Source organism: Aspergillus steynii, assembly GCF_002849105.1.
Source record: "Aspergillus steynii IBT 23096 chromosome Unknown P170scaffold_3, whole genome shotgun sequence".
NCBI classification, from domain to species: domain Eukaryota; kingdom Fungi; phylum Ascomycota; class Eurotiomycetes; order Eurotiales; family Aspergillaceae; genus Aspergillus; species Aspergillus steynii.
This window is the reverse complement of record NW_020194400.1, coordinates 4,013,747-4,040,409: the sequence shown is the minus strand read 5'-3', so window position 1 is coordinate 4,040,409 and position 26,663 is coordinate 4,013,747. Positions and strand designations below refer to the sequence as shown.

The following is a 26,663-nucleotide window of genomic DNA, read 5'->3' as shown; positions in this document are numbered from 1 at the left end:
AGCAAGTAGCGTCTCTTGCCTCTTTGGAGTCAGTGTACATAATAACTACAAGAATAACATTTGTTTTCGATCATCGACTACTCGAAGACGCTGTAAATATATACGGTGTATGCTTCACTAGCTCAGTAGGAGAGATCAATTGCCTGCCCAGCGGCAGGGCCCCAGCTTAACCTCAGCGGGGTTCGAGATTAGATGGGCCCCTAGTACTGAGGATGTGGAACAATCAGCTAGATCTATGGACGTAACCAGTCTGTTCAGTTCAGCCTCGCGGTCTAGACGGTTCTCTCGTCTCGCCAATCAATTCCAGTCACGCGATGACTTTTTTTCATTTTATTTTTTTCTTTTTCGTTTCACGGCTTATGTTCAGGCTGAATATAAACTCAGTTTCGGCATTTATGGACTTCTGCACCTGGTGAGGGATAAAAGTGAGAATGCCGAGAATATTTGGTAAGCCATCAGACAAACAGCATTGACATGTATGTCAGCCTCAAGTCCTACAGTGCTTCTTTGCCCAGACAAATTTCAGAACTTGTACCGCCATTTCAGCTTAGAAGACCAAGCTTTGTGGTTCTCGTATATCAATGCAACCGTCACAAGGATAAAAGCCCCGAAGATCATCTTCATGGCTTCAACGCAGTGACACCAATATCAGCAACGGCTGATGAACGTGGAACGCTAATCTTCTGTCCGATTATTAGGCTTCGTCGAAAAGTCAGACTAACACCACGTAGTAATCGGTTGTTGCGTTGAAATGAAATTACTTTGATGTCATATGAGGCATAATGAAGGGAAGCTATCTTTTCTTCTACTACTCAGGTATGCAGTCGTCGTGATTAAGTTCCAATACAACATTGGGCTTCTCGATTTTTCTGCCTTGTGATCAAGAAACCGATGTGATATTCATTGAATAGTGCAGACAAGATAATAAGGTTCAACGTCATATTCGAACAAGCTATAATTCAAGGTGTCGACTTCTAAGGGATAACACTTGTGAGATACACTTAGCATAGAAGCGAGAAAATATGAACGTGCAGTCAGCCTCTTTTGAGTGTTACCCTAAACATCAAGGAGGGGAGATGACAGAGATGATGCCTACTGCTTGTCATACTCATATAAATCTTAAATCCTTTGATCATCCTCCGCTTAGCCACCCAGAGTCAGTTTCAACTACACTTCTAAGATGAGTCCTCTATCTCCTACGCAGATTCAAGCTCTTCTTGAGAGACCAGCAGTGTCTCCTCCTCCTGGACAAGCCTCAAATCTTGACGATCCTCCCAACCTGCTCATATTTGGCCGCACAATAATTCTACTGGCTTGGATTTTATCTTCCATGCTCATCCTCATTCGCGTCTACACGAAGATCGTTGTCGTCCGTAAATTCAGAATGTCTGACTGTATGTATTCCGAGTGTACGCAGAAGATAGTTTGTTAAGTAACGAGAAGGACATGATAGATGCTATGCTACTAGCTTGGGTAAAAGCTCATACACACTCCAAACACCCCGGACTCCGCGCTGATTCCCAAAGGGACTCTTCATGGGCTACCTAGTGATGGGCTGGAAAATAAACGAACTCGCACCAGGCGTGGATCAGTGGAATATTCGCTTGAGAGACTTTATCAAGATGTATTACGTAGGAATCTGAGCACTCAGGTGGTCATCCCTTACTAATGAACATGAACCAGTACTTCCACATCGACTCCATTATATACGGCATCATCATCTTCTTCATAAAACTGTCGATTCTGCTTCAATATCTCGAGATCTTCTCAGTCCAACGAGACTTCTTCTTCTGGGCCTGCCATGGCCTGATCTGGGTGAATTTCGTCTTCTACGCAATACGTACCTTCCTGGAGATCTTCGCCTGTCGGTACCTCTCGGAAACCGGGGGTATGTTGAGGATCGATGGAGCTTGTCCCATAGAAACTATGTTGATCAGCATCGTCTCGAGTGCTATCAATTCGGCATCAGATATAATAATTCTGATCTTGATACAGATCCGCATCTGGCGGCTGCATATGACGCTGCACAAGAAGAGTTCGGTCTCTGTAGTGTTCTTGTTTGGTCTCCTGTGAGCTTTTCTTTTCTCTTCTCTTCTTTCTTTGCCAATGAAAAAAGCTGTTTGACATCATCTGACTTTTCCCCAGAGCTACTGTCGCATCTATACTAGGAGTAGCATATACCGTCTTTATCTACACCAAAACCAACAACTCCTACAACAGTTGGTGTGCAGGGGTATGGACTGTGATAGAGATAGCATGCGGGATAATCGCAGGCTGCCTTCCCTCGTTCTCCAGGTTCTTGCGGAATATCTCGCAGAGTGCTTTTATTTCAGAATTGGGGGGCTTTCTGCATAATATGGTCTCATCCTCGTCCTCAAAACGCCGAAAAGACCCGGACGTTGATGGTGAAGAGCATGCTTCTATTTCAGTGCAAGTGGATAAAACACGGAGAGTGCCTGATCAATACCCTCTGGCTTCATTTGCGCCGGGCACTCAGCTCTCGCTATCGTCGACGGTGGCTGCGGACTCCCTTCGACCCTAGTGGGTGGATGCTGCAGGCGATTTAGGATATAATAAATGGTATGACATTATGAATAAGTGGAATGGTCAATGCTGAAGTACTCGCTTCGAATGTATGTCTTGTTGCAGCCATGAGATAAAGCATTTGTATGCATTAAAAACATTGCGATCCCATACTATACCAGGGACTTAAATCCTTCGACTACTGCGCACCTTCGAAATTCTGGCACAGCACTCAGAGAACACCATTCTATTTCTTGGAGAAAAATGACATGATATTGCCCTGTCCTGGTTTGGCGCCTGCCTTGCCCTTTGGTGCACTCACGGCGGGTTTCTTCTTGGGCGGCGGTGCTGGCTCATCCTCCGAGAACGACTCCCATGAGGCTTCCTCAACCGTTACTAGACAGATTGTCAGTTAATCCATATCAGAGCAAAACGCCAATACTCTTACCAAGGTAGCCCTCGTCATCTTTCACAGTCTTCTTCTGCATGACTTGGCGCCTTCCTCTCCGACGTCCTCCCCCAACAGTAACTTCTTCTTTGGGCGAAGGAGGCTTGGGCGGCGCCTCGTCGATGGGGTTGGATTCTTCAACAGGTTCTGGCACGTCCGGCATTTCTTCGTCTTCTTCGTCTAGAGCGGATGAGTACCGGCAGGATGTATACTAAGTGGCTCGACGAGCTTACCTTCATCCTCCATCATCTGCTTCAACCTCTCCTCGCGCTCTTTCCTTGACTCTCGTGTACCAGCGGCCGAGGACTTTCCGGTGTCAGGGAAAAGCTCTTCGGCTTCTTCTTCCGAAGCATCGTCCAGGACAACTGTGGGAGTTAGTTTGTATTGATTCACAGGTGTATTATTTAAAACATATACTCACCATCTTCGGGGGCACTTGGCTCGGCCTAAATATCTGTTAACATCCGTACTTTGATTTTTCCGAGTGAAAAGAAGGCCATAACACATACCGAGTTCACGCTAGCAGCCGGCGTCGCCGAGTCTTCCTTCTTCTGTTTCGGTTTAGCCTTCGCAAAAGAGCTGAAGAGATTGCTCTTTTCTCGCTGTGCCGGAGCTGGCTTCTCCGCGGGTTTGGAAGACGGAGCATTGCTACGTTGCGATGTTTGCGCAGATTCAGAGCGGTTCTCTTGCTTGGGCTCGGGTTTCTTCTGTTGTGACGTTTCGTTTGGACGCTTCGACGGCACAACGGGCTTGGACGAAGGAGCTGGCGCCGGTGCCGGTGTAGGCGCAGGCGCAGGCGGTCGCGCGCCGGTCCTCCGCTGCAAAAGTCATTATCATGTCGAGATCAGGCAATCAAGTGTGCAATACCTTCACGTTTTGATTCTGAATCATCCCCCATTGTTTCCCGAATTCTAGCGGGTCCTCGTGCGCATGGTTCTTTATCATCTCCCGACTGACATCGGTCAAGACATTGAGATCCTGGAGAATTGTAGGCTGTATGCTGTAGACGTAGATCGAGGCGATTGATTCGAAGGTGGATTTCGCATCTGCACGAATATGTCAACAACCAACAATGCGCCTGGCACCAATCCTAGCACCCACCTTCGAAATCCTCCTCTCGCGCAAGTATGACAGACGCAGTGCGAACATCATCGGTAATCTCGTCTTGGTTCGGCATCGAGCTGGGAAGATATGGGCTACTCGCCATCACGTCGTCTGCGTTGGAGTCATCGCCATTGGCATGCGCCCCATTCGTAGTGGGGGGAGCCGGCGGTTTCTGGATGCCCGTAATCAGGTAGGTCGCATTGACGCTGTTTGGTTTCTTGTTGTTTTCGCCATGGTGAAAATCACATAACATCCTTCTATGCATTAGAGACTGTTAATTTCCAACAAAGCGCATGTCGACCTACTGCTTGGCCAAGGTGCAGTGGACCCGGAGAGCTCGACTCAGAGAGCGATAAGTGACCTGTGAGAGATGCGGAGTGAGATTGGAGCAGCTCCTGACAGAGGGAATGGGGACATACTGTGCGGCGCTCATTGAGGACATTCTCCGCCAGGTACTTCTTGTAATCCGCGACAGCCATCTTGTCGATTGGTGTTGTCAAGAGCGATTGTCAGGAAAACAGAAGAAGGTGTATGCCGGGCGACGCGTGCCAAACCACTTAACGCGTATCAGTCAGCGGGTCTTGGCACGTCTTTCCGTCAACTTCGGAAACGCCGTCCGATTGATTGATTCCTACCTGTCACGCCGCTTGGATGATAGACTGGCTCTAAAGTCTAAACCCATCAGCTGCGCCGGTTCCCTCCTCACCTCATGGAGCCGTCCTTCAATCTCCCCGACTCCACCGACTGGCTCGACACGCCACTGTCGCTCCTGACGCCTCTCGAATCCTCCCTCCGCTGCCAGGTCTGCAAGGACTTTTTCGACAACCCCGTCATTACCTCGTGCAGCCATACGTTCTGCTCGCTGTGCATTCGGCGCTGTCTGAGCACGGAAGGGAAATGCCCCGCGTGTCGGAGCTCTGACCAGGAGCTCAAGTTGCGACGGAACTGGGCCGTCCAGGAGCTGGTGGAGGCGTTCCAGAACGCGAGACCGAGCGTGTTACAGTTGGCGAGGAGGGCCGCGGATCGTGCTGGTGATGCTGAAGAGGAGGGTGAAGAGCGGCCTGCGCCGAAGAAGCGAAAGGTTGCCGAACAGGCTGGTCCTGAAGCGATTCCGGTAGAGCGCAGACAGACCCAATCGCGGAGTAAAGGCGTCGACCATGCATCGGAACCAGTTGCGGCAGAGGTCATTGAAGACAGCCAGGATGAGGAATATGTTCCGGGTAGGTGTGATCAGACACTGGGCAAATGCATTACTGCGGGGCTCTAATATGAAGCAGATGATGGACTGGTCGCGTGCCCTATCTGCGCGCGGAGAATGAAGAATGAGGCAGTGTTTCTTCATCTTGACAGCTGTTCGGGAGACCCAGCTCCTCCTAAAAAGACTACATTTGGGTAAGACTGGTTGCTTGGAAGGCCTATGTCTGCTTCCAGCTAATAGGGAATAATCAGGTCTCTACAACCCATGCCACCGGCGCGCCAGCAACCCATAAACAAACCCGAAAGGCTTCCTGTTATAAACTATTCTATCCTGAAAGAGAATGTTCTGCGAAAAAAGCTCAAAGATCTGGGTATACCGAACTGGGGACCGCGACCCCTCATACAGAGACGTCACACTGAATGGATGAATTTGTGGAATGCCAACTGTGACTCCAAAACGCCTAAATCCAAGAGAGAACTGCTGAACGAACTGGATGTCTGGGAGCGCACACAGGGTGGGAATGCGGCCGCGCCAATGGAGACAGCCAATTCGGTCATGCGCAAAGACTTCGACTCGGCTGCATGGTCCACGGATCATGACAGCGACTTCAAGCGATTGATTGCAAATGCTCGCAAACGAAGCGATGCGCTGGTTCGCACAACAATTCCCCAAGCATCTTCAGCAGAGCAAACCCCACCTGATGCACAGGGTCAAGAGCAATTGATCCAGCCTTCGATTGTGGAAGAAGAGGCACAGAAGCCGGAGCAATTAGCCTTAGATTCTGCGGGCATCACCAAGGTTGCGGACAACGAATTCCACGAATCTCAAGAGCCTAGTGATGTCCAGGTAACCGATGCTCCGCGATAGTTACCCTTCCTTCTTTGCACCAGTGCCTTCTTGTTGTTATAATGCGAGCACCCACTGCCCCAGAGACCGGTATTGCCACTGGCTGTGTTCTCTCATTCATTAGGACGTGGTTCCGTGGCCCTCCTCGACGGACATGCGGGACAGTCTGCCAATGCTCTCCTCTAACGCAGTATCCACGCCCTGTCCTGCTGAGGGAGTGCGCGCAGCTTCTTTGGCACGCTGCTCGAGATAGTCGAGCTCGGCGAGTTTCTGGCGAGTTTCCTCGGCCTCCCTTTCTTCTTCCTCCTGTCGCTCCTTGCTCTCCAGCTCCTCGAGCTCGTCGTCTATCTCGGTCTCGTCGATCTGTGGACCGGCTTCGTTCATGATGGTTCCGACCTCGTCTACCTTGGACATCTCCTCACGCAGCTCGTCGACAACATCCTCAACCCTGGCAGCACCTCCAATCTCCGTGTTCAGCCCGCGAAGCACACCGGTGCTGGCCTCCATCGCCTGCACGAATTGGACCTGATCTGTGGCCTGTTCAATCTTGGAATAAACCTCCTCTAGTTGCGTCATGGTGTCTAGTCTTTGTTTTAGATTATGCTCCGCAAGCTTCTTGGAGCGCAACGCCGCGAGCGCTGAAATCCGGTTCTTGTTGTGCAAAGCGGTCTTCGCGGTAGCATTCAGTTCTGCGATCTTCTTCTCCAGGCTTTCCACCTGTTTTGTCATTGCCGACAGGGTCGTTTTTATAGAGCCAATGGCTGTGTCTTGCTGGGTGATTTCGCGGGAAGTGTCATTGGAGGAGCGGAACTTGATCGTCTGGATATTATTTAGCATAAACGCATTTGACGAATAATGCAACTGTACATACCTCGCCATCATACGCGATCGCTCCGCTATCGCGGGACAGATATAACAATAAAACATCAAGATCATCATTAGACAATTCGCTCTCTTCATGTAGCACCGTCGCGAACTCATTCACAAAGCGTTCCTTGGAGTAAACGAGGTCGGTCTTGGACGGATTCTGGCTCATCGCCTGCTTGACCACAAGCCCGGCAGTTTCCTATAGCACGTCAGTCAGTAAGCCACTGGCGTCCACCAATACATCCCAGTATCATCCCACCCATACCTTCAAGTTCTCCACCAACACCAGATCTTGAGCCTGCAAATGCGGCGTCGACCCAGACCCAACCACCACGCCTTTCAACTGCTTCAGCCCCCAGCTCATCACATTCCACGGACTCAGCACCGAGGGATCAATCAGATTCCAACCGGGCTTATCCAAGCTCGTCGAGCTAGCCCTATACACCTGCAGCGGCACCATCACTCGATTCTGGACCGCCTCGTCCTATATGTCAAACATCAGCAATCCAATCCACTTCCCCGGCCTACTCTCGAATCCGAACAGGGCAAAGAACATACAAGAACGGCCCCCAGCGCTACCGGCCGGCCCCATTCGGCCGTCTCAAGCGCCCGCAATAGCCCCTCATCGGCTCTGAGTATCAGGTGGTTGTTCTTGCGTCGCGAGGAGCTCGGGCTTGGAATGCTGCTGCTGGAGATATAGCCGTGGCGGGCGGCTTTCAGGAGCGCTTGTTCCCATGCGGAGACGTTGACGGCGTATCCGTCCGGGTTGGTTTTGCGGTGGATGGCGAAGTCGGAGTAGAGGGAGGGGAGGCGGTTCCTGGGACAGACGGTGTTAGAGTCACTTCGGCGTAGGGAGGGAATGGGAAGAGGTGACTGTGACTGACTTTCTGAATTCATCCTGGGATAGGATGAAGGCGAGGAGGTCGTTCATTTCGGGAGATGGGTGCTGGTGGGCTGGGAGCTCGGGTGATTAAGTGGTTATATGCCAAAGATGGTGAGTCTGAGTGTAGCGATGCTTGGGGTCCTGCTGCGTCCGGAGGCCTTCAGCCCTGCGAGATCGAGTCGGTCGGTGTCAACAAACGGTCATCTGCGTTGCTCGGCATGACGAAGATCATCCTTATCGATAAGACGGGTCACATGATACAGGTCCGAAAGAGTGCTCTCTATGGAGTCTATGTTGCGAATGGATCGAATACAAAGGACAAGGTTATAGATGTACAATCACAATGTTCATTGCTCACGAATGTCTATTAAATACCGAATATCCTCTCATACGCCCGTAAGACCTCTTAGTACCTATGCTCGTTCAAAATCGTCATTGGCCGGGTTATCATTATCCCTGATGCCTTGCTCTAGATTGAACCCTCCCGCTGAGTCCAACGGATTGGTCATCAGTGATCGTCGGTTCTTGCGCCTGTCTAGCTTCTCACTTGTTTCTTCTGTCTCCAGGGGATCCGCCGGGACGGTATGATCCTGCGTGTCGAGTCCCCTCGTCTCGAGATATTCCACTTTCACGGCGTGTCGTAGATTGTCGATGAAAGCCTGAATCTCCGGCATGGGGAATGCGCCATCGCCATCCAATACATCTGCATACAGACGTTCTGCTTCTTCGAGGCACGCGGATGCCAGCGAGGGCCGGCCGAGTTTGAGCCAAAGGTCGGCAGCAAGAACGCTCCACATGCCGGCCTTTCTCCGACGCGATCCCCATTTGACTCCCGTGACGGGATTTCGGGCAGCATAGCAGGCTGAAATCCGTTCACTCAAGAGCCCTTGGCCGATAGAGCCGACTAATCCCAGGTCCATGGCCCGCATGGCCCATTTAGCCGCACTCTCCACCGCCGAGCCTCCACGAAATTTCAGCAACTCCGTTGCCAGACAAAGACAGCGCAAAGCGTTGGGCGCATCCGAGCATCGTGTAAGATAAGAATAGCAGGCAGTTTCAAGCATTTGATCAATCCCCTCGAGTTTGGCTTTGGTTGGTCCTGAAATGGGACCCAGGAGTGTACTAACGGCGCACATCTCATGCGCGCCCGCATGGTATCTCCATGCTTTATCGTTTGCGTAGTCCGAGCGGAGCAATTCATAGGTCGATGCCGCTAATTTCCAGTCTCGAAGCATAAAAGCAAAATCGGCCATCTTCCGCAAAATAGCTTCCGGTACGCCGGGTTTGTAAAAGCCATGGCCGGAGTCGTAATTTCCACTGGCTCCACCTCCAGCCCCTGCAAAACTGGATCGAGACCCCGATCCAAAGCCTGCCCATCGTCGCGACATGGACATGAAACGACCGCTGAACCCACGCCTGCGAGATGCCACCTGATCATTCCACACGGATACTCGGTTCTCCATGAATGGTACCACAGACTGCGCTACCAATTCGCGGACAAAAGCTTTGATTGCTGTCACGTCGGAGTCAAATAGATAAGGAAGGCCATCCGTGTCGAGATCCACTAGGGGCGCTGAATAACATTAGTTTTCATTGTACATCACGATATTTAATAGATCACTTACCCGCCTGGTCTGACAGACGTTCTGACGGCGACAGCCATTCGCATTCAGGCACCTGGACGCTATCATCATCGGTTACGACACATTGGTTGCTCCGTAACCGCAGCAGATGACAGTGAAGTCCAAAGTGCCGTTTCATCTGGTCATAGAGCTTGGTGGACTCTGTTATATCATCCCTATCCTCGTCGTGCACCAGGACATAGTATCGCAGATACTCCGGATGAATCCACCCAGGCAATCTTCTGTCACCATTACTGGTGTCTGCATATAGCCGCCTGAGGGTCTCGAGGGGTGATGTGTTGCGCGAACTGATAACGATGATACTGGCGACGGGATGACGAAATGTCTCGTGTGGCGTCGCGGTCGCTACCGAAAGAAGCTGGCGCAGAAACATCTTATATAACGGGGACGTCGAAGAAAAGCTCAGCAGATCCTTAGCGCCCAGTGTTCCGCCCAGCAGACTCCCATCTGGGTTCAATTGCTTTTCCAAGACCTCCTCCACTTGAGTGAGCGGCGATACTCGCTCCGTACCCGGAACGGAAGCCCACTGACTGCTCCCCAGGTCCACAAACCGAACGCCATAGTCGTCCCAGCCACGGCTTGCCCCCACGCTATCCCGAATGACAAGTTTGCCCGGTACATTTTCCCCAAACGGCCGAATGAGGTCCCAGAAGCCTCCCTTGAACCCCTTTTGTTGCACTAGCTCGTCGGTATCCACGGAGGCGTACACTCCGACCACCGGCGAGAACGCCCGTAGAATCAACGACCGTAAATCCTCCGCCACTTCCCCTCGCCCCTCGATAGGAGACCCGAGCGAAGATCGAGCCAATTGCGGCGTTGAAGGCCTCAGCGAGCGGGCATGAGGCGACGCAGACCTGAGCGGCAGCTCCGCCGTCGTCGAGGCGAGCGGAGGGGGAGGGGATGCGCCGATTCTCGACTCCACCAAGTCTGCATCTAAAGCCGGGGACGAGTCGCGCCGCTGGTCTGGGTATCTCGATTTCGAAGCGACACGGGGAACGCCGGGCGAGAAAGACGGCGGAGGTCTGACCGGAGCAGCATCTCCGGGCGATGTCATGGACACCGATTGGGTTCCGATGCAAGACTAACAAAGATTAAACTGGCTGGGGCGCCCATGAACGGGAGACATAGAAGAAAAGGGGGCGGGGGGAGCTGTCGAGGAACCAGAAGGGTATTGAGAAAATTCAACGGTAGATTCAGGCGGGAAAAGAGAGGAAAGAAAATCAAGCGGAGGGCGGGATATGAGGGATGATGAGGTGGAAGTAAGTAGGTCGAGTTCGTTGGAGGAGAAAGAGAGCCACCAACGTGGTGCATTCCGCTGGAACGTGCCTCATTCGCCGACGCCTGCCAGCTCCAGTTGGACGCAGGAGAGTATGACGGAATGTCGATTCCACCCACGCCAACGCATGGTTCTATATTGGATCACCATTTCTTGGAGCTATAGTTATTTTCCGCGTAAACACCTCAGATAGACCTGCTTTCCAAAATGCTTCCATCTATAGAGCTGCGTAAAATACCGTAACAATAAAACGCAGCACACGGTGGTCGGCCTAAACGGGAAGGCGGTGACTCAGCGCCTGATGACTCTTTGTTTGCAGCGACGGCGTCATGATGGCTCGTCGCTCGGAATATCCTCGCAATTGCGCTTAGGCCGTCCTTCTGGGCCATTTTCCTGAGTCATAATTTTATTCCTGGCAACCTGATCTCCGGAATGGCTGTTGTCAATGTTCAGATCCACCCCACTTCGCCCTCTTTCTAAAGCCCATCCGTCCCGCATCGCTCATGCTTCTAACCGATCCAGATCTCTCATCCATGCGAGAAACTGTCCACAAACTGCAGTTCCACCGTTCTTGAGTCCAGTCCTCCGTCCAGTATTGCGCCATTATTCCATGACCCATCGCGAATCTCGCCCTTCATCTCCCTCCGCGCCAGCGAACAAAAGGCGACGCATCTCCAATCCGGTCCCGCACAAGTTTATCACGAGCAGCATGGCGGGAACCGATGACCAGGCGCTGCCTGTTTTAAAACTCACTCGCCTTGAGAAAACCGTGAAGTCTCTCCTGTTGGATGTCGCAGAATATGCACGGGCAAAGGCGATTTCAGAGGGCGCAAATGACTCAGATCTTCCCCAAACGGTACTCCGCTTTACTGGAGGTTGGGTGCGGGACAAGCTCCTCGGTGTCGACAGCCATGATATCGACGTGGCAATCAATACGATGACCGGATATCAATTTGGGATCCTACTGAAAGAGTATTTGGACGACCCGACGAACTTGGAAAAGTACAAGCGAGATGTGTCGAATAGCCGCCCGAACGATTCCATCGTCAGCCTTCATAAGATCGAGGCCAACCCGGAAAAGTCCAAACACCTGGAAACCGTGACGACGAAGATATTCGGCTTGGACATAGACCTGGTGAACTTGCGAAAGGAGGTATACTCGGACGACAGCAGGAACCCCCAGATGGAATTTGGCACTGCCGCAGAGGATGCTATGCGCCGGGATGCGACGATCAATGCGCTTTTCTACAACCTGAATGAGTCGAAGGTGGAGGATTATACGGGAAGAGGCTTGGACGATTTGCGCGAGAAAATCATCCGCACTCCCCTGGAGCCATACCAAACGTTCAAAGACGACCCTCTGCGAGTGCTACGCCTAATCCGGTTTGCTAGTCGATTGGGTTACCGGATCGACGAAGATACCGAAAAGGCGATGCAAAATAGTGATATTGGCGAGGCCCTTAAACTCAAAATCAGCAAGGAGCGCGTAGGCAAAGAAATGGATGGCATGCTGCACGGTCGGTGAACTTTCAAAAATCCCTGGGGATTTTTGCTTACTAGCTACAGGCCCTGATCCGCGCGTCGCTTTGGAACTGATTGATCGTCTTGGACTCCATCCGACGATCTTCGCTAACGTCCACGACGAAGCCCGCGCCGATACCTCATCTTGGGCCGCGGCTTACAATGGGCTGGCCACTTTACTATCTCCTCAGAATACCTCAGAATCCGTCGCTCGAGTACGCCAGACACTTATCCGTGAAAACAGCGAGGCCTACTATGCCTGGGTGATCACCACATTTGCTCCCTGGTCTGCTGTTCCTGCACGCGTCGCAAGAGGGCCCAAAGCGAAACCACTCCCTCCACGGCCGGCGGAGATGGCCAGAGATGGCCTCCGCTCTGACAATAAGACGATCGCAATCCTCAGTGATGCGGCTCAGAACTGGCGCACCATTATCGACATCAAATCGTCCCTACTGGAAGGCCGCATGGATGGCACCGATGCAGAAATTCGGCAAAAGATTGGATTGCATATCCGGTCATGGAAGCGGGACTGGAGGCTGTGTGTAGTCTTGTCTCTGCTGCAAGAGATCATGCAAGGAGGCGAGTTTGCTCAAGGTGGGTCACAGCTTTCTCTCAGAGATCATATCGAGGCCAAGCACACTGACGTCAGCTTGCCAACAGTCGTCCAGGATTATGATAAATTCTTGACCTATGTCGTAGACCATAATCTGCAGGACATTCATGACTTGAAGCCCATCGTTCATGGAGGGGAGATCATGCAGCGCCTGGGAGGGAAAAAGGGGCCGTGGTTGGCCAGAGCCTTAGAAATGGTCCTGGAGTGGCAGCTCCTCCACCCCGAATGTACAGATAAGGAGAAAGCGCTGGAGGTGGTCTGTGCTAGAAAGGAAGAACTAGGATTCGGTTCTACGTGAAAAGTGACCGATTGAATGGCTGTGGTTGGGTTCTTGTAGAGAAGAAACGAAAAAGGAAAAATAATAATTGAAAAAAAGTCCAATATTGTCCCGGTCTTACCGCTTGCCTTTCCCAACCAGATTCTTCACACCTGCATCTACTCGCTGACGTATCGATATTTCTGGGGGACCGTCACCCTTGCCCATGCTTTCCTTTAATTAATTCTCTGGGAGCCCATACACCGGTGTCAGAGATCCTACGATGGACGACCACTCCGTAGGGGAGTTGCGCAACGCGGCACGTGATGCTCTCCAGCAACGGAATTCGGCTTCAGTTGTACTGCCAGAGTCTAGACTTGCCAGCATCGCAATTCCTGCTGATCTTGGCTGGCTTAAAGGATATGTGTCATCTCAAAATGATGCGAGCAATACAGAGGTTTGTGGGAATTATTCCTGGATCCCCAACACCGCTGCACGAATGTCCCGCTCACAATGTCCCAGATATGCGAAACCCTTCTGTTTGCCCTGGGATTCCTGAAGGGCTGGGGATCTAGGAGTTTGTCGGAGCAAGACAAAGACTCTGTCAATTACCTGTATGAATGGGCAAGCAGTGCTGCGCTCCCATCACCAGTGTTTGCAGAAATACAGGAACTGGATGGTGAGATTACATCGAGACCTGCTTCTCGCGTGACCTTCTTTGATCCGGTCTGCTAACTCCAAACCAGAAAAGAGAGACCTGGCTGAAGAGGATCAGCTGCGGTCAAATATAGCAATGTCGGTTATTAACTTGCTGGCTGAGTTGCTTCCGATTCACGACGCAGAAAATGCATCGGACATCATCATTGCGCTGGCGAGCTTCACCTCTAATCACGATCCATGGACGTCACCAGAAACCCAGGCTCGTGCAAATGCTTTGCTGACAGTACAATTCACCTCCTTGCGCTCGGATCCGGATGAAAATGAAATTTTCTGGGCCACGATAGAAGACACCCTGAAGCAAAAGATCCGGCCTCTGTTCGCAAAGACCAAGAACCCTGCCATCACAGCCTCTGGCCGCAAGAACTTCCACCCTGTGCCTTTGCCTCGGTTTGACGCCAGCATGCTGGACCCAGAAACGAAGCCGTGGAAAATCCAAAATGTCTACGCTACCACCGTCCTTTCCTGGATCATCGCCCAGTATCAGGTTCGTCCACATCCACAGATCAGCCTACGACAAGATAACCAACAAATCCACAGGCCACCGACCGCGACCACCTAGAGGCACACTTCCCCCTCCTCGTCCCGGCCATCCTAACCTTGATCGACGACGACAGCCTCCCCTTCAAGATCCGCGGCTGCCACCTTGCCTCCGACCTGCTCATCCCCATCAGCGGCAGCAAATCTGACATCCTGCGGCGCACCAACCTCTCCTCCGTCTTCGAAGACGCCATCCGGCCCTGTCTCCTCTCCCTCCCGAGCATCACGCCCGAAGACGAGTCCATCGAACTCCTCAGCGCCGCCTATCCCGCGCTCCTCTCCGTGCTCAAAACCAACGCGCAGAACTCCTTCCCCATTCCCCCCCAAATCGCCACAGAAGCCTACATCGCGTCCATCACCAAAACCCTCCGCGAGAACCTCATCCCTTCCTTCCACCACATCAGCTCCGCCACCTCCGCCTCCACCCCTTCCTCCTTCGCCTCCTTCCCGCACCCCCGGCTCTCCACCCTCCTCCTCGACCTCATGCACCCCCTCCTCCTGGACCTCGGCGTCCACGCCGCCAAATACCTCCAGGATATCACACCCCTCGTGCACACCACGCTCTCGAACCCCTTCGGCCCCGCGCACCCACCCCTCCTCCTCTCCGCCGTTGGCCTCCTCCGCGCCGTGATCCTCACCACCCACCCGCGCCTATGGCGCTGGCGCGGGGAGATCCTCGGCGCCCTCTGCGCGTGCTGGCTACACACCATGGAAGAAGAATCCGAGATGACCGAGCGGGCGCAAACCGGACAACTAACCGAGACAGACCGCGCGCGCGCAGCCGAAACCCTGCGACTGAAAAAGGATCTGCGGGGCGTGAGCTATCTATTGAAGTTTGCGCTGCAGAATCCAGAGCGAGGGAGTCGTGATGCGGGCCAGATCGAGGCTAAGGAGAGTATCGAGAAAGAGCTAAGGAAGCTCGTAGAGGCGGATCATGTCCTGGAGGGGCTGTTTGATATGGATTTTGATACCACGGATGCGGCGTATTTCGGGGTGCGGGTTTGATCAAGGGTGATTGATAGATTGTATGATTGGGTTGTTTTGTTTATTTGTTTTTTGTACTAGAATGGGATTTCAATTTTGTGGGTTCATAAAGCTAGAGACATAATATGGTTCGTTTGAACAAGAAAAAAGATTAAATCAAAGAAAAGAGCGACAAGGGGGTATCATGCTAAAGTCATAGCGTCATGCTAAGGTCATAACATCGTAGCCGGGGGTAGCACAAATAAGTGCAGTCATGAATCGACACGCTGCTTGAACAAACTCTTGCCTCGCAGCCACTGTCGATAACGTTTATAGCGCTTCTTCTCGTAGTCCTCCGCCACCACGGTGAGCCCGCTTTCGGAGACATCGAGGAATTCGGCGTAGTCGGCATAATTCTCCGTGGCTCTGGCCTGAAGAGTGGACTCCTCGATGTTGACTTTGTTGGCGTACTCGAGGAGATCGAGGTTGGAGTCGTGCTCGCGGATCGAAGCGGCCGTGATCTCGTTCTTGGATGTGACGACGAGTGGCACCTTGAGGGGGTGGTTGATATAATGCTCGTATTCCTCCGCCTCGCCGGCGGTGATTGATGGGTTCAGAGAATCCGTGACGAGCTGACCCAAGGTCCACTGGGCAATCTGGGCTTTGCTGGGCGTGGTGGAATCCGAGGGCTGCGGGAAGGACTGGAATGAACTGTTGTGGTGGGGGAATTTATCGGTCGGTTCTTTCATGATGCCGGCCGATGGGTATTGCTTGCTTTGGAGTTGGCCAGCCTCGATGCGCGATCGCTCAGAAGGGTCCTTCGAAGCTCGGTCCGGCTCCTGAATCTTCACGGTGCGCTGCGGACGATCGCGATTCATGTGCTCATGTGTGATTCGCGCAACGAACGGGCTGAGGTCACTAGGAAGGGCAGATGCGGGACGAAGCGAGAGGTAGCGGATGGTTGTCAAGGGGTTCTTCAGAGTAAAGACCTTGGAGAAGGTTGAGAGAGCTAAGGGCCTGTAATACTCTAGCCAATAATCATCGTAACGTGAGAGAGGCTCTTTTGGCGGCAGAGGAGGCGGTGGGAGCTCCTTCGCCTTCAGGTTTTCCGGAGTATACCACTGGATGTAGTTCGGCTTCTTCTTATTTGACCAGGATCTCGGGTCGGCGTGGTGCAGATAGTAATCGGTGGACAGGTCCCAGAGCATGGGCTGCCCTTGAGAGAATATGTAGTTTCCGAGAAAAAGGTTGTACGCTTCTTGACGCTGGGCATCAAGGAATGAGTTGTTGTAGTATCGCTTGAAGCTCTCCACCATGTCTCGAGAATGACTGCTCCATTGATTTATTTTGCGATAGGTGGCCATTGTGTTTACCAGGTGAGACCCTCCATATTGGACGGCAATGTTGTCACCATGATCATGCCACAAATCCGTAAATATATTGACAGTGTCAGTGTCATATTCCACAGTCGTGCCGTCGATGATACCAAGGGCGTGAAGCTGGTGCCCAAGAGCCCTTTTTCCAATTACAAACTGGGCAGCATTTGTGCGATCCAGACAATCGATGCAGTTTGTACGAGCGATGCCATTCTGCACTTGAAGGCCGGACTCAGCATCGTAGCCATTTTTGAAGAAACCGGTCTGCGGAATGATTTCTCCAGCAATTTGCTCCAGTGTCCCGATCACGTCCTGATCTCGACTTTTCGCTGCGCGGCTCATATCCCAAGGTTTGTAGATGATCTTCTTATCCTCGGGTAGGAATTGGTTCAGATAATTGATCGCATTTGTATACTCTTTGAGGAGCTTGGACTCTCGTGGTGTTCGTTCCCTGGATTTGATGAGATTCAAGACATACACTGGAGCACCGTATCTTTCAAACAAATTGTCGAAGTGAAGAGCGGCGGCGGAGTAAAACGGATCGACCAGGTTAAGCTCGATGTCTGGCTTCGGAGAGACTCCCGAGCTTTCCTGTGTCCAGTAGAGAGGAATACTGCCTCGGTGCTGAACATAGGAAGTGTACAGGGGATTGGCGTAGAGATGAGGCCCCGGAGCGTGGAACGATGTAGCTGACATTTCCGATACAATTTGCTCGGTTTCAACATCATTGGCAACGTAACCCAGATCGTTGGCACCTCTCTTGAGAAAACGAGCTCCAGCAAAGAACCGGGAACGGCGAGCAATGAGAGTGATGTAGACCAGTCGACCGTATATGTCCACTTTCGCCTGTTCGACATACCCGTGGATGATCGGCAAACACCATTGATAAGGACTCTTTAGAGCCGCGATAGCCGGAGTGAGAAGATGGTGATTCCATATGAACATGGTATTGAAGTCTTGGTGGAACGGTTTCGGGAGCCCATCCTGATGAGCTTTACGTTCGCGACAGATGTTGCGTTGCAATGTTTGTGTGATATCGTAGGAGTAACTGAAATAGAAAGACCGGGTGAGATCGAGATTGTTGAGAATCGCAATATACCTCGCCTCCTCCGGATTTTTCTCGGGTTTCAGTCGCGACGAGCTGGACGGAGTCAAAGAGATAAGCTCAGTGCCGTCGACCTTGTAGACATAGTGGCCACCAAGCATGGCCACCTGGCTCCTTTTGGTGACGAGCAGCATGTAGTAAGCCCCGGTTAACCGGATGAAGCCCAACAAGGCCCATGCACTGCATCTCAGCTTCAGCCCACCCGATATTTTGTTCCCATCATCGATAGCATCCAACAATTGACTCATTTCTCTCTTTGTGTACACGATATCGTCCTCGGCAACGCTCAGATCCGTCTCGGACGTCCGGTCGATTTTCAAAATTCTAAACCGTGTATCCGACAAATTCATGCCAACCATGTAAAAGCGGGTCGCCGTCTCGTAGAGCGAAAACTTGTGCATGCGATTGAACTCGTCTTCGCCGGTGTCGAAATACATGGACCGACGTTTCTGGGCCGAGGCGGGCGTAGAATCCCGCTCGAAGGAGGTCGCCACGTGGGGTTCTTCATCTTCTTCCTCGCCAGCCTCATCACCCATGGAGCCGACAGACGGAGGATTGTAGGGGATCGGAGCGAAGGGCGACAGAATCCGCTGCGGTATCGAGACGTCGTCTTGATCGGTTGGGGGGCGGGGAGTCGAGTCGGTGTCGTCTAATAATTTCGAGCTGGAATTCGACGTGAATGACGTGCCTTTATTTCCGGCGGGAAATTCTGAGATCGAGTTGGGCGAGTCATTCTCGGCCACCGACGGCGCCTTGGAGGAGTAACCGTCGACCGAGACCGCGCCTCGCTCCTCCGCGGCCTCTCGCGGGCGGGACACTTCATCAAGGCTCTCCATCAGTGAGACAGCTGGCGAATCCAGCGCCAACTGTTGAAAATAGAAATCTGCCAGCAGGTCTTCCTAAGTCAGCCAAAAAGCCACATGGTTGGGGACGGCAGACTGAGTGAGGAGAAGATGAAAAAATAGTGAGGAATTGTCATGCGCGACCATCGACGCTTACTTCATTCGGGCGGTATAGTTCCCCGTGACTGCTCGGATGGGTTTAGCGTGGATGTGACGTCACACATCACCAGCCCTAGTTTGCAAGAGATCTGGCAGAGATAGCTTTATCACCCGAAATGACAAAGAGAGGACATGGTACAGGGCTTTCTCCTGAGAAGAGGGATATCTTACCGCCAAGAAACCGGATACAATGCACTATGGCCATGGCAAATGCGTTTATTCACCGAACTATAGAAGTATCAGGAACATTGATAGAAATTATGAGTGAGATGTCAGTTGAAGGTGACGGTTTCAGTCATTTAAAAGAGCTGAAGAGAACATAAACTTCTGACAGTCAACCTAGTGGCATGATGTTGATCTGACGACTCAGCAATCGCCAGTGCCCTACTGAACAACCATCTTCCTTCTCCCATCCACCCACTCATATTCTTTCAATGACGTGCATGACGTGTCACTTTTGGATACATACACTTCCTCTATTAATAAGCCCTATGTCCATATGAATCTATCTGAGAATGTCTCAAACAGGGCAATCAGAGCCCGATGATGACGAGCCTTGGAGACCTCGGAGAAAACGACAATCCTCAGAGACGCGTCCCTCGGTGCCAGCAGAGCGTAAGTCACCAAACCACAAACTTTTTTTCCGCAGCGAGAAACAATACTAACTTACTTGGACCTCATTGAATGATAGTCGTACCTGGAGTGAACGTTGACGATCTGCCGATAGCCGAACCTTTTACCACCGATGCTATAAAGCGATATCAAGTCATGCCGGTTGCCAGAAAGCTTGATTGGCGCACACCATTTCATGGAAAGCCGAGGCGAAGATCATTAGCCAATAAAATATCCCGAACTGCAGCTTTTATTCAGACAACAGGCGTTGAGGTTGCTGATCCGTGCTCTAATTGTGACAAAGGATTGGGCCCATGGCAGGCTTGTGTTATCATGATCAATGAAGAAGACTCGAAACTCGCCGGGACATGTGCAAACTGTCAATTCAGTCGCAAATATGACTGCGACTTTCGTGAGTGTGTTACTTCTGGCGGCGTTTCGCCTCGATTGGCTAACGTATGAACAACCAAGGGGCTTTCAAAATCGAAGACATCTATGATTTTAACTCTGAGAACGCATGGAAGTCGATCCCCGATAAAAAGGACGAGATGTCAGGACAATCGCGAGTTGATAGGACGGTTACAACGGTGCTCTCAGCCGAGTTACCGGACTGGTTCAGTAACAATAGATCCCTGTTCTCAGGTGCGCAACCAATCGCCATTTCGAAGAGTCAATCTCCAGAGACCTCCAATACAACGACTTCATATCCCGGAATCTTGCCTGCTCGCCCAGCACAAAGGGAAAGCCTAGTTGAAACTCAAGTTTCGGTCGAAGCTATTGTTGTCAAGGAAGAAAAAGACTCAATCTTGTCTGCCAGCCTAGCACAAAGGGAACGCCTAGTGGAATCCCAAGTTTCAGTCGAAGGTGCTATTGTCAAGGAAGAAAGGGACGCAACAAACCTGACTCTGAATCCTAATTTGGATGTCACTAAGTCAAAGCTTGATGGCGGTCTTCTACCCTTCCCTTTGGGTCCCGATGCATTTGACAATCTTCCTCTCTTGAGACAAGCAATAAAGGATACGGAAAAACACCTTCAAGCAATGCGGAAGAGAGCAGATGAACTTGAAGTGAAGGAGAAGCAAAAGAGGTACAACCCTTGGGATTTTATTTGAGCATTCTCGGTGGGTTTGTTGTGGTTCTTGGGCGGCTCTTGGAGGAACTATTGATCATCAATTTCATTGTTTTACAATTAGTTCTTATCTCTTTTATTGAGCAAAAATAGTAGTAATATTATTGATTACCGTCTAGTTGGAGGCTGCCTGATCAACCTCCGTCGACCTCCTGAGGGCTATTTCGCCCGAGATACACCCGTAGAAGACGCGGTATCCTGCCCCGTAAGGCTATACAGTCCCCAAGGATAGGGATCCTGCGCGCTGTGCCCATTATAAGAGTTAAGGGTCCTCTAATAGCCGGATATCCAGGCTAGTCAGCTCTTAGCAGTAACATAGAGAGAGAAAGAGACTGACAAAAGAAAAAATGGGGGAAAAAATAGAAGTAGGTAACTTGGCTCAATCGAAGTGTAGAGGCCCGTGACATCTAGGAGCTAAGCAAACTTCTTAGGCGTTAGAACCACAGATAAGCAACAGACTCGGTCTTCCCCTTTGGGAGGGGTAAAAGGCGTCGTAGGTAGCTAAGGATAGTTCGCCACGACAGTTCACCAAAAGTAGCATATTCAGAGCTATTATTCCTTTCGCTACGGTAAACAAGTCGGGCGTCCTTGTAGTGATACTTGTAGTAACACTATGAAAAGTCCCTATGGAAGGACCCCTTGTGGCAAAAGTATTTGCACACAGGCTGTTATCTATTTTATATTTTATTTTATTTTTTCTGAATAACAGCTAGTGTATTAAGTAAACCAGAGACAAAAATGTTAGCTCTTCTGGGTGGCTTTGACTATTAATTTTATCTTGCTTAAAGGTTTAGGTCCATTCAGCGTGTTCCTTCTAAAGCTTGGACTTCCTCTCCAACGCCATCCGCCTTGTTTGAAGAGCCTTGGTCTCTTCTTGAAGCGCAAGACCCATCATGATCTCCTCGCTGCCGCCGCCAACAACATGGACTCGCGCATCACGGTTAATCTGCTCAATCCGTGCACCCTTCCCAGCTTTATTATATCCAGCCCCTCCCAATATCTGCTGCGCTTCTCGGACGCTCTTCTCCAGGGCTCTTGTAGACATTACTTTAAGCAAAGCCGTCATACCTCCGATTCTGACATCGTCTCTGGCTTGATCCCTGGTCAATTCAATGATGTGAACAAGCTGTTCCATGAATGCGTACGCGGGCTCAATCATCAAGCCGAATTTGAATATCTTGGCTTGGATTGCTTGTCGCTTGATCAAGGGAGACCCGAAAGTCTCGCGCTGCATGGCATAGTGGAAGGCGTCCTCGGCGCAAACCCGCGCAAGGCGTAAAGAGGCACACGCAAGAGATAGACGCTCGGGGTTGAAGTCTGATTCTGTGAGTGTTGGAAATCGGAGGATTGATCTGACTGAACATACTTGACATGATGAGAGGAAAGCCCTTGTTTTCCTCTCCGATCAGGTGGTCAACGGGCACCTGGACATCGTCTAACTCGATGAATGTCGATCCTAGTCATTGCTTATATTAGCATTCCACTCCATCAATATAGCTCGTTTAAGTGAGCCTCACCACTTGCGTTTACACCCGAGTTGTGCATTCGCCGCCTCGTCACTCCACGGGCTGCCAACGGAATCACAAGCAGACTTATGCCTGTTCTCCCCGGCCCTCCAGTCCTGGCTGCAGCTGTACAGTAGTCGGCCCATATACCATTCGTGATCCACTTCTTCGCTCCATTCACGATATAATGATCCCCCTGTCTTTTCGCCGTCGTTTGAATATTCGCGACATCCGATCCAGCTATCACATCGTCAGCCCATCAAGCACCAAAAGCTCTCCTCAAGCTCCAACCTACCATCCGGCTCCGTAATCCCCAAACAAAACCGAATCTCCCCCTTCGCAACCCTCGGAAGCCATCTCCGCCGTTGCTCCGGTGTCCCGAACTTCGCAATCGGCGGACACCCAATGCCGTTACCTGCCCCCAACCCCCACGAAACACCCACATACCCAACCCGAGTCAGCTCATCCGCCACGATGAGACTGCACCAAGTATCCCATTTCTCGCGGGGCACGTTCCCGGGCAGAGACAGTCCGGCTGCGTCTTCCAGCGTCGTCAGCGGGTGCACGATGCCGAATCCTAGCGCGCAGTGGCGCCGTCGCACGTCCTCTGGCACTTGGCCGGCGTCTTCCCATTCGTGGGCGTATGGTGCGATATGCGTGTCGACGTAGTTGCGGACATAGGTGCGGAGGTTGTGGTGGAGGTCGGTATAGTAGGGGTTTGCGACGTCAAGTTGAGGGAGGAGGGGCTCGCTGTAGGGGGCTGTTGGGTATTTGTGTTCATGAGGCATTGTGCTAAATGGTATAATCAACTGGCCCCGGGAAATGTAATTAAGCAAGGGGGTTCTGGAATGCAGGTAGTGCATTCTTGGACTGGGGAACACTGTCTTATCTGAGCGGAGGGTTGGGGTAACTCCACTGTGACCTCGGCCCGCGGGCTTTGGGAACAAAGGGATTGACATCCACATGAGTTGTCCAGTGACACAAGGACACATTTGAGAGGGCAATGTACCTAATGACTGCGCATGTATGATCTCGGTCACTAATAATGCTTCTTTATTCAATCTTAGTTTAATTTCTATATACGTCGAGACCCAGCTCTAAAGATATAAATCCAAGTAGGTATCCGAGGAAGAGAATGTGAAGATCATCATGGAAAAAGTAAGAATTCGGCAATGATGCAAAGTCCTGCATCGGCTCTTCAGGAACGAGATGAAAAAGAAGGCCCAAAATCACCAGGAAGCTCATGTCGCACCTCTTTAACCCCGCTATCGCTGCCGGGGAGCTCCAAATGCTTTTTAGAATGTGCAGGCAGCTCAGTTGGCCGGATATTATGCTCATCCCCGGGCATTTCTTGGGCTCGATGAATGCTCCCATCCTCTGCTTCTACCGGTGGATTCCACTTGACAGTTATGGGGTCTCGATTGTGGCTGCGAATTCTGCCTCCGCTCTTATTCCATAGTTCAAACTCGAGGTCGTTGGGCCCAACCACCATCCTGATCGTGAAACTGGCTAAGAAATGGGCTTGATTTCGGTGATACCAGCGGTGGTTCTGGGATTTTCGATCCACACTGGTCATGTCCACCTCTATGTTGCAGATAAGACTTGCCCCTGGGTGTGACATGCTCTGAGGTATTTGCCCCGGCGGAAGAGTCGACATCACAATCTGTGCAACCCATGGCCGGGCCATATCCCGTGGGTAAATCTTTCGTCGGAATTCCTTCGACACTCCGGTCCGGGGGACTGCGTCTCCCTATAGTCACAGCATGGTCAGTGGGCTCGAAATTAGGCAGATACAAAACGGGGAGAATTATGAATATACCTGAAGAACAAGCCAATCTATTTGGCCTACGGCAAATTTCTTTCCATCTCGTTCGTCAAATCGTACAGGCTCTCGCAAATGTCGGTTAGCGTCGTGGAGCTGATCACATATCACGCCGTAGCTAACGCGGCTATACAGGGAATTGAAGGCCGAGGCACCCTGTTTTAGCTGCTGAACGCGGTTCATGATTTGGCCTTGAACCACAGCCAGCTGTCTGGATAGAATCGAGCACTGTTAGCTGAAACTCGTTATGAAAGAATTCTGGCACATGGTGGCGACATACGGCTCGTCAACCGTCAGTACCTCCACAAGGCTAGACATGGTACCTGGATTCTGGTATCTGTCTTTTAGCCGTTTCCTCACGTATGGCGAGCTTCCAAAGCCCCCGGATAATACTAAGAAAGACTGTGTTTTTCTGTTAGGCTCTGACATGTGGGCAGAACATAAAGTCAGCGCCTACTATTTTTTCCTGGGGATTCGTCACTTGGAGCAAGCGAATCTGTTCATCCAGTAAACTGTGCACCTCATCAATTCTCGCGTCAAATAGATGCTGGAGTTCATCCCTGCAACGATATTTTAGTATTTGAGGGGAAAAGTAAATTAGCTGTAACCGAACTCACTGTGTGATAATTATTTGTCCATTTTCAATCCCAGCCGCTGGAAACGAAGTCTCTTGAGCGAGACCCGGAATGTCAATGATTAACGGCGAGCCATCCATCATTTCGGAGCCGAAGTTGCACTTAAATCGCTGGAATTGCTGCATGATAAGTTCCCATGCAGTATTCTGTGGTGAGTTCGACAAAATATCACGGATACATTCAAGCCTTCCAGCGAGGAGCTGACAAGCTGCTGCATCAATCAGGGACGAACCAACGGCTTTGCCTGGGACATAGTCAGTGCGTCTAGTCTCTAAAGCTTTAAAGGAAGCAGCCAGCTACCTTCGACACAGCTCAATGGGTGAAATAACGTCGCTTCCCCGGGGTTCGACATCAATTTCAAGACATTGACATCCGTTGTACCTCCGCCCGCATCACAAACCAGAATCACGTCATTCTTCTATAATCAGATATTCTTTAGCAACACTCGCCAACATGCATCAATAAGAAATAAGCATTCATACCTGATAGTACTGCCCACTAGCATGCACAGCTGCAGCCTCGGCCTCAGTCAGCCCAATAGTCGCCCGATGAGAGTCCGAATCAAATCGGATCGACTGTCTCAGCTCTGCCACCATGCGCGGGTCCTTCCACGTGGTGGGCACACTGAAGATAAACTCGACATTCCGCGACGCAAATCTGGGGAAAGTGCGCGCAAAATAAGAGACGACATAGCGATAAACGCAGTGGACATAATCCGTGAACCACCTCATCGCGTCCTGGCGGCTTGGGGGATATGGCCGCGAATCCACAAAATGCGGATCTAAATTGAGCTTGAACACCCCTTTGGCATCGCTACCGGGCTCACACTGAAATCCCCAGGTCTGTACCTGACCTGTTACAGGGTCATATCGGAGCCTGCTGGGGACTTTGTTGGCAAGTTCGGAGCCCATCAGCCCCGGCCAGTGCTGGAGCGGCTTCGGGGCGGGCCATTCGGGGGCATAGGAATAGGCGATGCCTAGTAGACATTAGCAGATCGCGTGAGAAGTGTCTGCCAAAGGAATTGAACTCGCCTGTACAGGTCATGCCAAAATCAACGGCAACCACGACATCTGGGGTCCAGTCGGGTTCCATGGCCACCTTCAATCTCCCGCTCCCGCAGAGCTCATGGGTAAATAAGGAACCTTGGTTCGGTCTGTCTGGGGGCAAAAGAGCCAATCCTACAGTTAGCGTCGACACCAGGCATCAGTCACGGCGGAACATTGATTCATGGACATAATTTCAAATGTGGAGACAACCAAGGCTGAAGGCGCTAAGATGGCCGAGTGGTTAAGGCGGAGCACTTAAGTTCTTAAGATGCTGCATATGCTCTCTCTTTGAGATCCTGGGTTCGAACCCCAGTCTTAGCAATATTTCTTTTTTCTCTTTTTTTTTCTTCTTTCCCTCACACAACCTCTCTTAAGCCTTGAGGCATCCGCATGGCTTAAATATATGAGTCGCTCGACTTTTCTATTGCTTCCCACAAATAGAGGCATGCAAAGTACCTGTGAAGTGCCTACAATATGGAAGAGATTAAACGGCAATACTGCTGTCGTTGATCTCATCTACTGGTAGTGATCCAACAAAATATATTCCTGCAATGGCTGGTTGGTTAAGCACTTGGGAGACATCTTATTGTAGAACGCCAACAAGTCTTGGCCCATATGGCAAGATTTGATCTATCCCCACTCCGATAGGTCCAAAACGCCCCCCATCACTCATACAATCCCCAGAATGCCGTATCAAAAACACAGCAACTTTCGAGAGAGGGTTATGATGAATGCCTTTACCACCATCGATCGCAAAATTATTTTCACAACTCCAATTTCGAAGACAAAATCAGAGCATCCAAGGAATACTTAAGGTTGAATTGCTATTCCGTCGACGAACCACTGAGATTATACATTTATGACTGGTATCGATTCTATTTCCAAGTCACACCAGCTGGGCTGCCCCACACACAGAAAAAAGAAAAATAAAAGAAATACTTAGCATGTCCTGGTTTCGATCCAGGGGCCTCCGGGTTATGAGCCCGGCGCTCTTCCTCATGAGCTAACATGCTGATTGGATGTTATCTGATTCC

General features: G+C 51.2%; 11 protein-coding genes and 2 non-coding genes across 13 annotated transcripts; 6 read left to right on the top strand and 7 right to left on the bottom strand.

Moving 5' to 3' along the window:
* Nucleotides 1-1,180: 1,180 nt before the first annotated feature.
* On the top strand, nucleotides 1,181-2,542 carry P170DRAFT_446341 (uncharacterized protein; the record flags this gene model as incomplete). Its single annotated transcript, XM_024850785.1, has 6 exons — nucleotides 1,181-1,394; nucleotides 1,454-1,473; nucleotides 1,527-1,631; nucleotides 1,684-2,069; nucleotides 2,146-2,405; nucleotides 2,436-2,542. The coding sequence occupies 6 exons, from the start codon at nucleotides 1,181-1,183 to the stop codon at nucleotides 2,540-2,542; spliced, it is 1,092 nt and encodes a 363-aa protein (XP_024706515.1).
* Nucleotides 2,543-2,770: 228 nt separating this feature from the next.
* Nucleotides 2,771-4,554, bottom strand: P170DRAFT_355306 (uncharacterized protein; the record flags this gene model as incomplete). The annotated part of the gene is made up of 8 exons (XM_024844082.1): nucleotides 2,771-2,919; nucleotides 2,972-3,151; nucleotides 3,205-3,336; nucleotides 3,477-3,789; nucleotides 3,839-4,017; nucleotides 4,073-4,329; nucleotides 4,381-4,436; nucleotides 4,495-4,554. The coding sequence occupies 8 exons, from the start codon at nucleotides 4,552-4,554 to the stop codon at nucleotides 2,771-2,773; spliced, it is 1,326 nt and encodes a 441-aa protein (XP_024706514.1).
* A 230-nt stretch (nucleotides 4,555-4,784) lies between these two features.
* Nucleotides 4,785-6,140, top strand: rad18 (E3 ubiquitin-protein ligase RAD18; the record flags this gene model as incomplete). The annotated part of the gene is made up of 3 exons (XM_024844046.1): nucleotides 4,785-5,295; nucleotides 5,353-5,467; nucleotides 5,525-6,140. The coding sequence occupies 3 exons, from the start codon at nucleotides 4,785-4,787 to the stop codon at nucleotides 6,138-6,140; spliced, it is 1,242 nt and encodes a 413-aa protein (XP_024706513.1).
* Nucleotides 6,141-6,239: 99 nt separating this feature from the next.
* On the bottom strand, nucleotides 6,240-7,917 carry P170DRAFT_356232 (putative vacuolar sorting protein SNF7 family protein; the record flags this gene model as incomplete). Its single annotated transcript, XM_024844134.1, has 5 exons — nucleotides 6,240-6,938; nucleotides 6,991-7,185; nucleotides 7,252-7,470; nucleotides 7,545-7,803; nucleotides 7,871-7,917. The coding sequence occupies 5 exons, from the start codon at nucleotides 7,915-7,917 to the stop codon at nucleotides 6,240-6,242; spliced, it is 1,419 nt and encodes a 472-aa protein (XP_024706512.1).
* A 287-nt stretch (nucleotides 7,918-8,204) lies between these two features.
* P170DRAFT_406925 (TRAPP III-specific subunit 85 family protein) lies at nucleotides 8,205-10,776 on the bottom strand. Its single transcript, XM_024846657.1, has 2 exons — nucleotides 9,495-10,776; nucleotides 8,205-9,442 (listed from the first exon to the last, which is right to left on the bottom strand). The coding sequence occupies exons 1-2, from the start codon at nucleotides 10,564-10,566 to the stop codon at nucleotides 8,283-8,285; spliced, it is 2,232 nt and encodes a 743-aa protein (XP_024706511.1). The 5' UTR covers nucleotides 10,567-10,776; the 3' UTR covers nucleotides 8,205-8,282.
* A 622-nt stretch (nucleotides 10,777-11,398) lies between these two features.
* P170DRAFT_355175 (tRNA adenylyltransferase) lies at nucleotides 11,399-13,220 on the top strand (the record flags this gene model as incomplete). The annotated part of the gene is made up of 3 exons (XM_024844079.1): nucleotides 11,399-12,305; nucleotides 12,355-12,903; nucleotides 12,970-13,220. The coding sequence occupies 3 exons, from the start codon at nucleotides 11,399-11,401 to the stop codon at nucleotides 13,218-13,220; spliced, it is 1,707 nt and encodes a 568-aa protein (XP_024706510.1).
* Nucleotides 13,221-13,461: 241 nt separating this feature from the next.
* P170DRAFT_355037 (Tti2 family protein) lies at nucleotides 13,462-15,440 on the top strand (the record flags this gene model as incomplete). The annotated part of the gene is made up of 4 exons (XM_024844070.1): nucleotides 13,462-13,635; nucleotides 13,701-13,857; nucleotides 13,925-14,382; nucleotides 14,436-15,440. 4 exons carry the CDS (start codon nucleotides 13,462-13,464, stop codon nucleotides 15,438-15,440), a joined length of 1,794 nt encoding a protein of 597 aa, XP_024706509.1.
* Nucleotides 15,441-15,555: 115 nt separating this feature from the next.
* Nucleotides 15,556-19,041, bottom strand: P170DRAFT_162288 (phosphatidylinositol-3,5-bisphosphate 5-phosphatase). The gene is made up of 2 exons (XM_024842576.1): nucleotides 18,879-19,041; nucleotides 15,556-18,774 (listed from the first exon to the last, which is right to left on the bottom strand). Exon 2 carries the CDS (start codon nucleotides 18,713-18,715, stop codon nucleotides 15,671-15,673), a length of 3,045 nt encoding a protein of 1,014 aa, XP_024706508.1. The 5' UTR covers nucleotides 18,716-18,774; nucleotides 18,879-19,041; the 3' UTR covers nucleotides 15,556-15,670.
* Nucleotides 19,042-19,395: 354 nt separating this feature from the next.
* P170DRAFT_425463 (DUF3716 domain-containing protein) lies at nucleotides 19,396-20,777 on the top strand (the record flags this gene model as incomplete). Its single annotated transcript, XM_024847635.1, has 4 exons — nucleotides 19,396-19,495; nucleotides 19,572-19,904; nucleotides 19,964-20,579; nucleotides 20,741-20,777. 4 exons carry the CDS (start codon nucleotides 19,396-19,398, stop codon nucleotides 20,775-20,777), a joined length of 1,086 nt encoding a protein of 361 aa, XP_024706507.1.
* A 658-nt stretch (nucleotides 20,778-21,435) lies between these two features.
* P170DRAFT_474751 (acyl-CoA dehydrogenase family protein) lies at nucleotides 21,436-22,914 on the bottom strand (the record flags this gene model as incomplete). The annotated part of the gene is made up of 4 exons (XM_024853176.1): nucleotides 21,436-21,938; nucleotides 21,988-22,077; nucleotides 22,139-22,366; nucleotides 22,422-22,914. The coding sequence occupies 4 exons, from the start codon at nucleotides 22,912-22,914 to the stop codon at nucleotides 21,436-21,438; spliced, it is 1,314 nt and encodes a 437-aa protein (XP_024706506.1).
* A 333-nt stretch (nucleotides 22,915-23,247) lies between these two features.
* P170DRAFT_406913 (Hsp70 family protein) lies at nucleotides 23,248-25,695 on the bottom strand. The gene is made up of 8 exons (XM_024846656.1): nucleotides 25,615-25,695; nucleotides 25,066-25,559; nucleotides 24,884-25,001; nucleotides 24,566-24,827; nucleotides 24,406-24,508; nucleotides 24,229-24,350; nucleotides 23,946-24,159; nucleotides 23,248-23,876 (listed from the first exon to the last, which is right to left on the bottom strand). Exons 1-8 carry the CDS (start codon nucleotides 25,673-25,675, stop codon nucleotides 23,325-23,327), a joined length of 1,926 nt encoding a protein of 641 aa, XP_024706505.1. The 5' UTR covers nucleotides 25,676-25,695; the 3' UTR covers nucleotides 23,248-23,324.
* A 157-nt stretch (nucleotides 25,696-25,852) lies between these two features.
* Nucleotides 25,853-25,950, top strand: P170DRAFT_t76. The gene has a single exon. It is a non-coding gene; the product is annotated as a tRNA-Leu (tRNA).
* Nucleotides 25,951-26,569: 619 nt separating this feature from the next.
* On the bottom strand, nucleotides 26,570-26,642 carry P170DRAFT_t75. Its single transcript has one exon. It is a non-coding gene; the product is annotated as a tRNA-Met (tRNA).
* Between the last annotated feature and the right edge of the window lie 21 nt (nucleotides 26,643-26,663).

Coding starts and splice junctions, on each gene's coding strand:
- P170DRAFT_406925 (XM_024846657.1), bottom strand. CDS start 10,566: ATGACATCGCCCGGAGATGCTGCTCCGGTCAGACCTCCGCCGTCTTTC. Junction 9,443..9,494: donor ACGTCTGTCAGACCAGGCGG/GTAAGTGATCTA, acceptor AATGTTATTCAG/CGCCCCTAGTGGATCTCGAC.
- P170DRAFT_162288 (XM_024842576.1), bottom strand. CDS start 18,715: ATGGAGAGCCTTGATGAAGTGTCCCGCCCGCGAGAGGCCGCGGAGGAG.
- P170DRAFT_406913 (XM_024846656.1), bottom strand. CDS start 25,675: ATGGAACCCGACTGGACCCCAGATGTCGTGGTTGCCGTTGATTTTGGC. Junction 25,560..25,614: donor TTTTGGCATGACCTGTACAG/GCGAGTTCAATT, acceptor AATGTCTACTAG/GCATCGCCTATTCCTATGCC. Junction 24,351..24,405: donor CGAATCCCCAGGAAAAAATA/GTAGGCGCTGAC, acceptor AGAAAAACACAG/TCTTTCTTAGTATTATCCGG.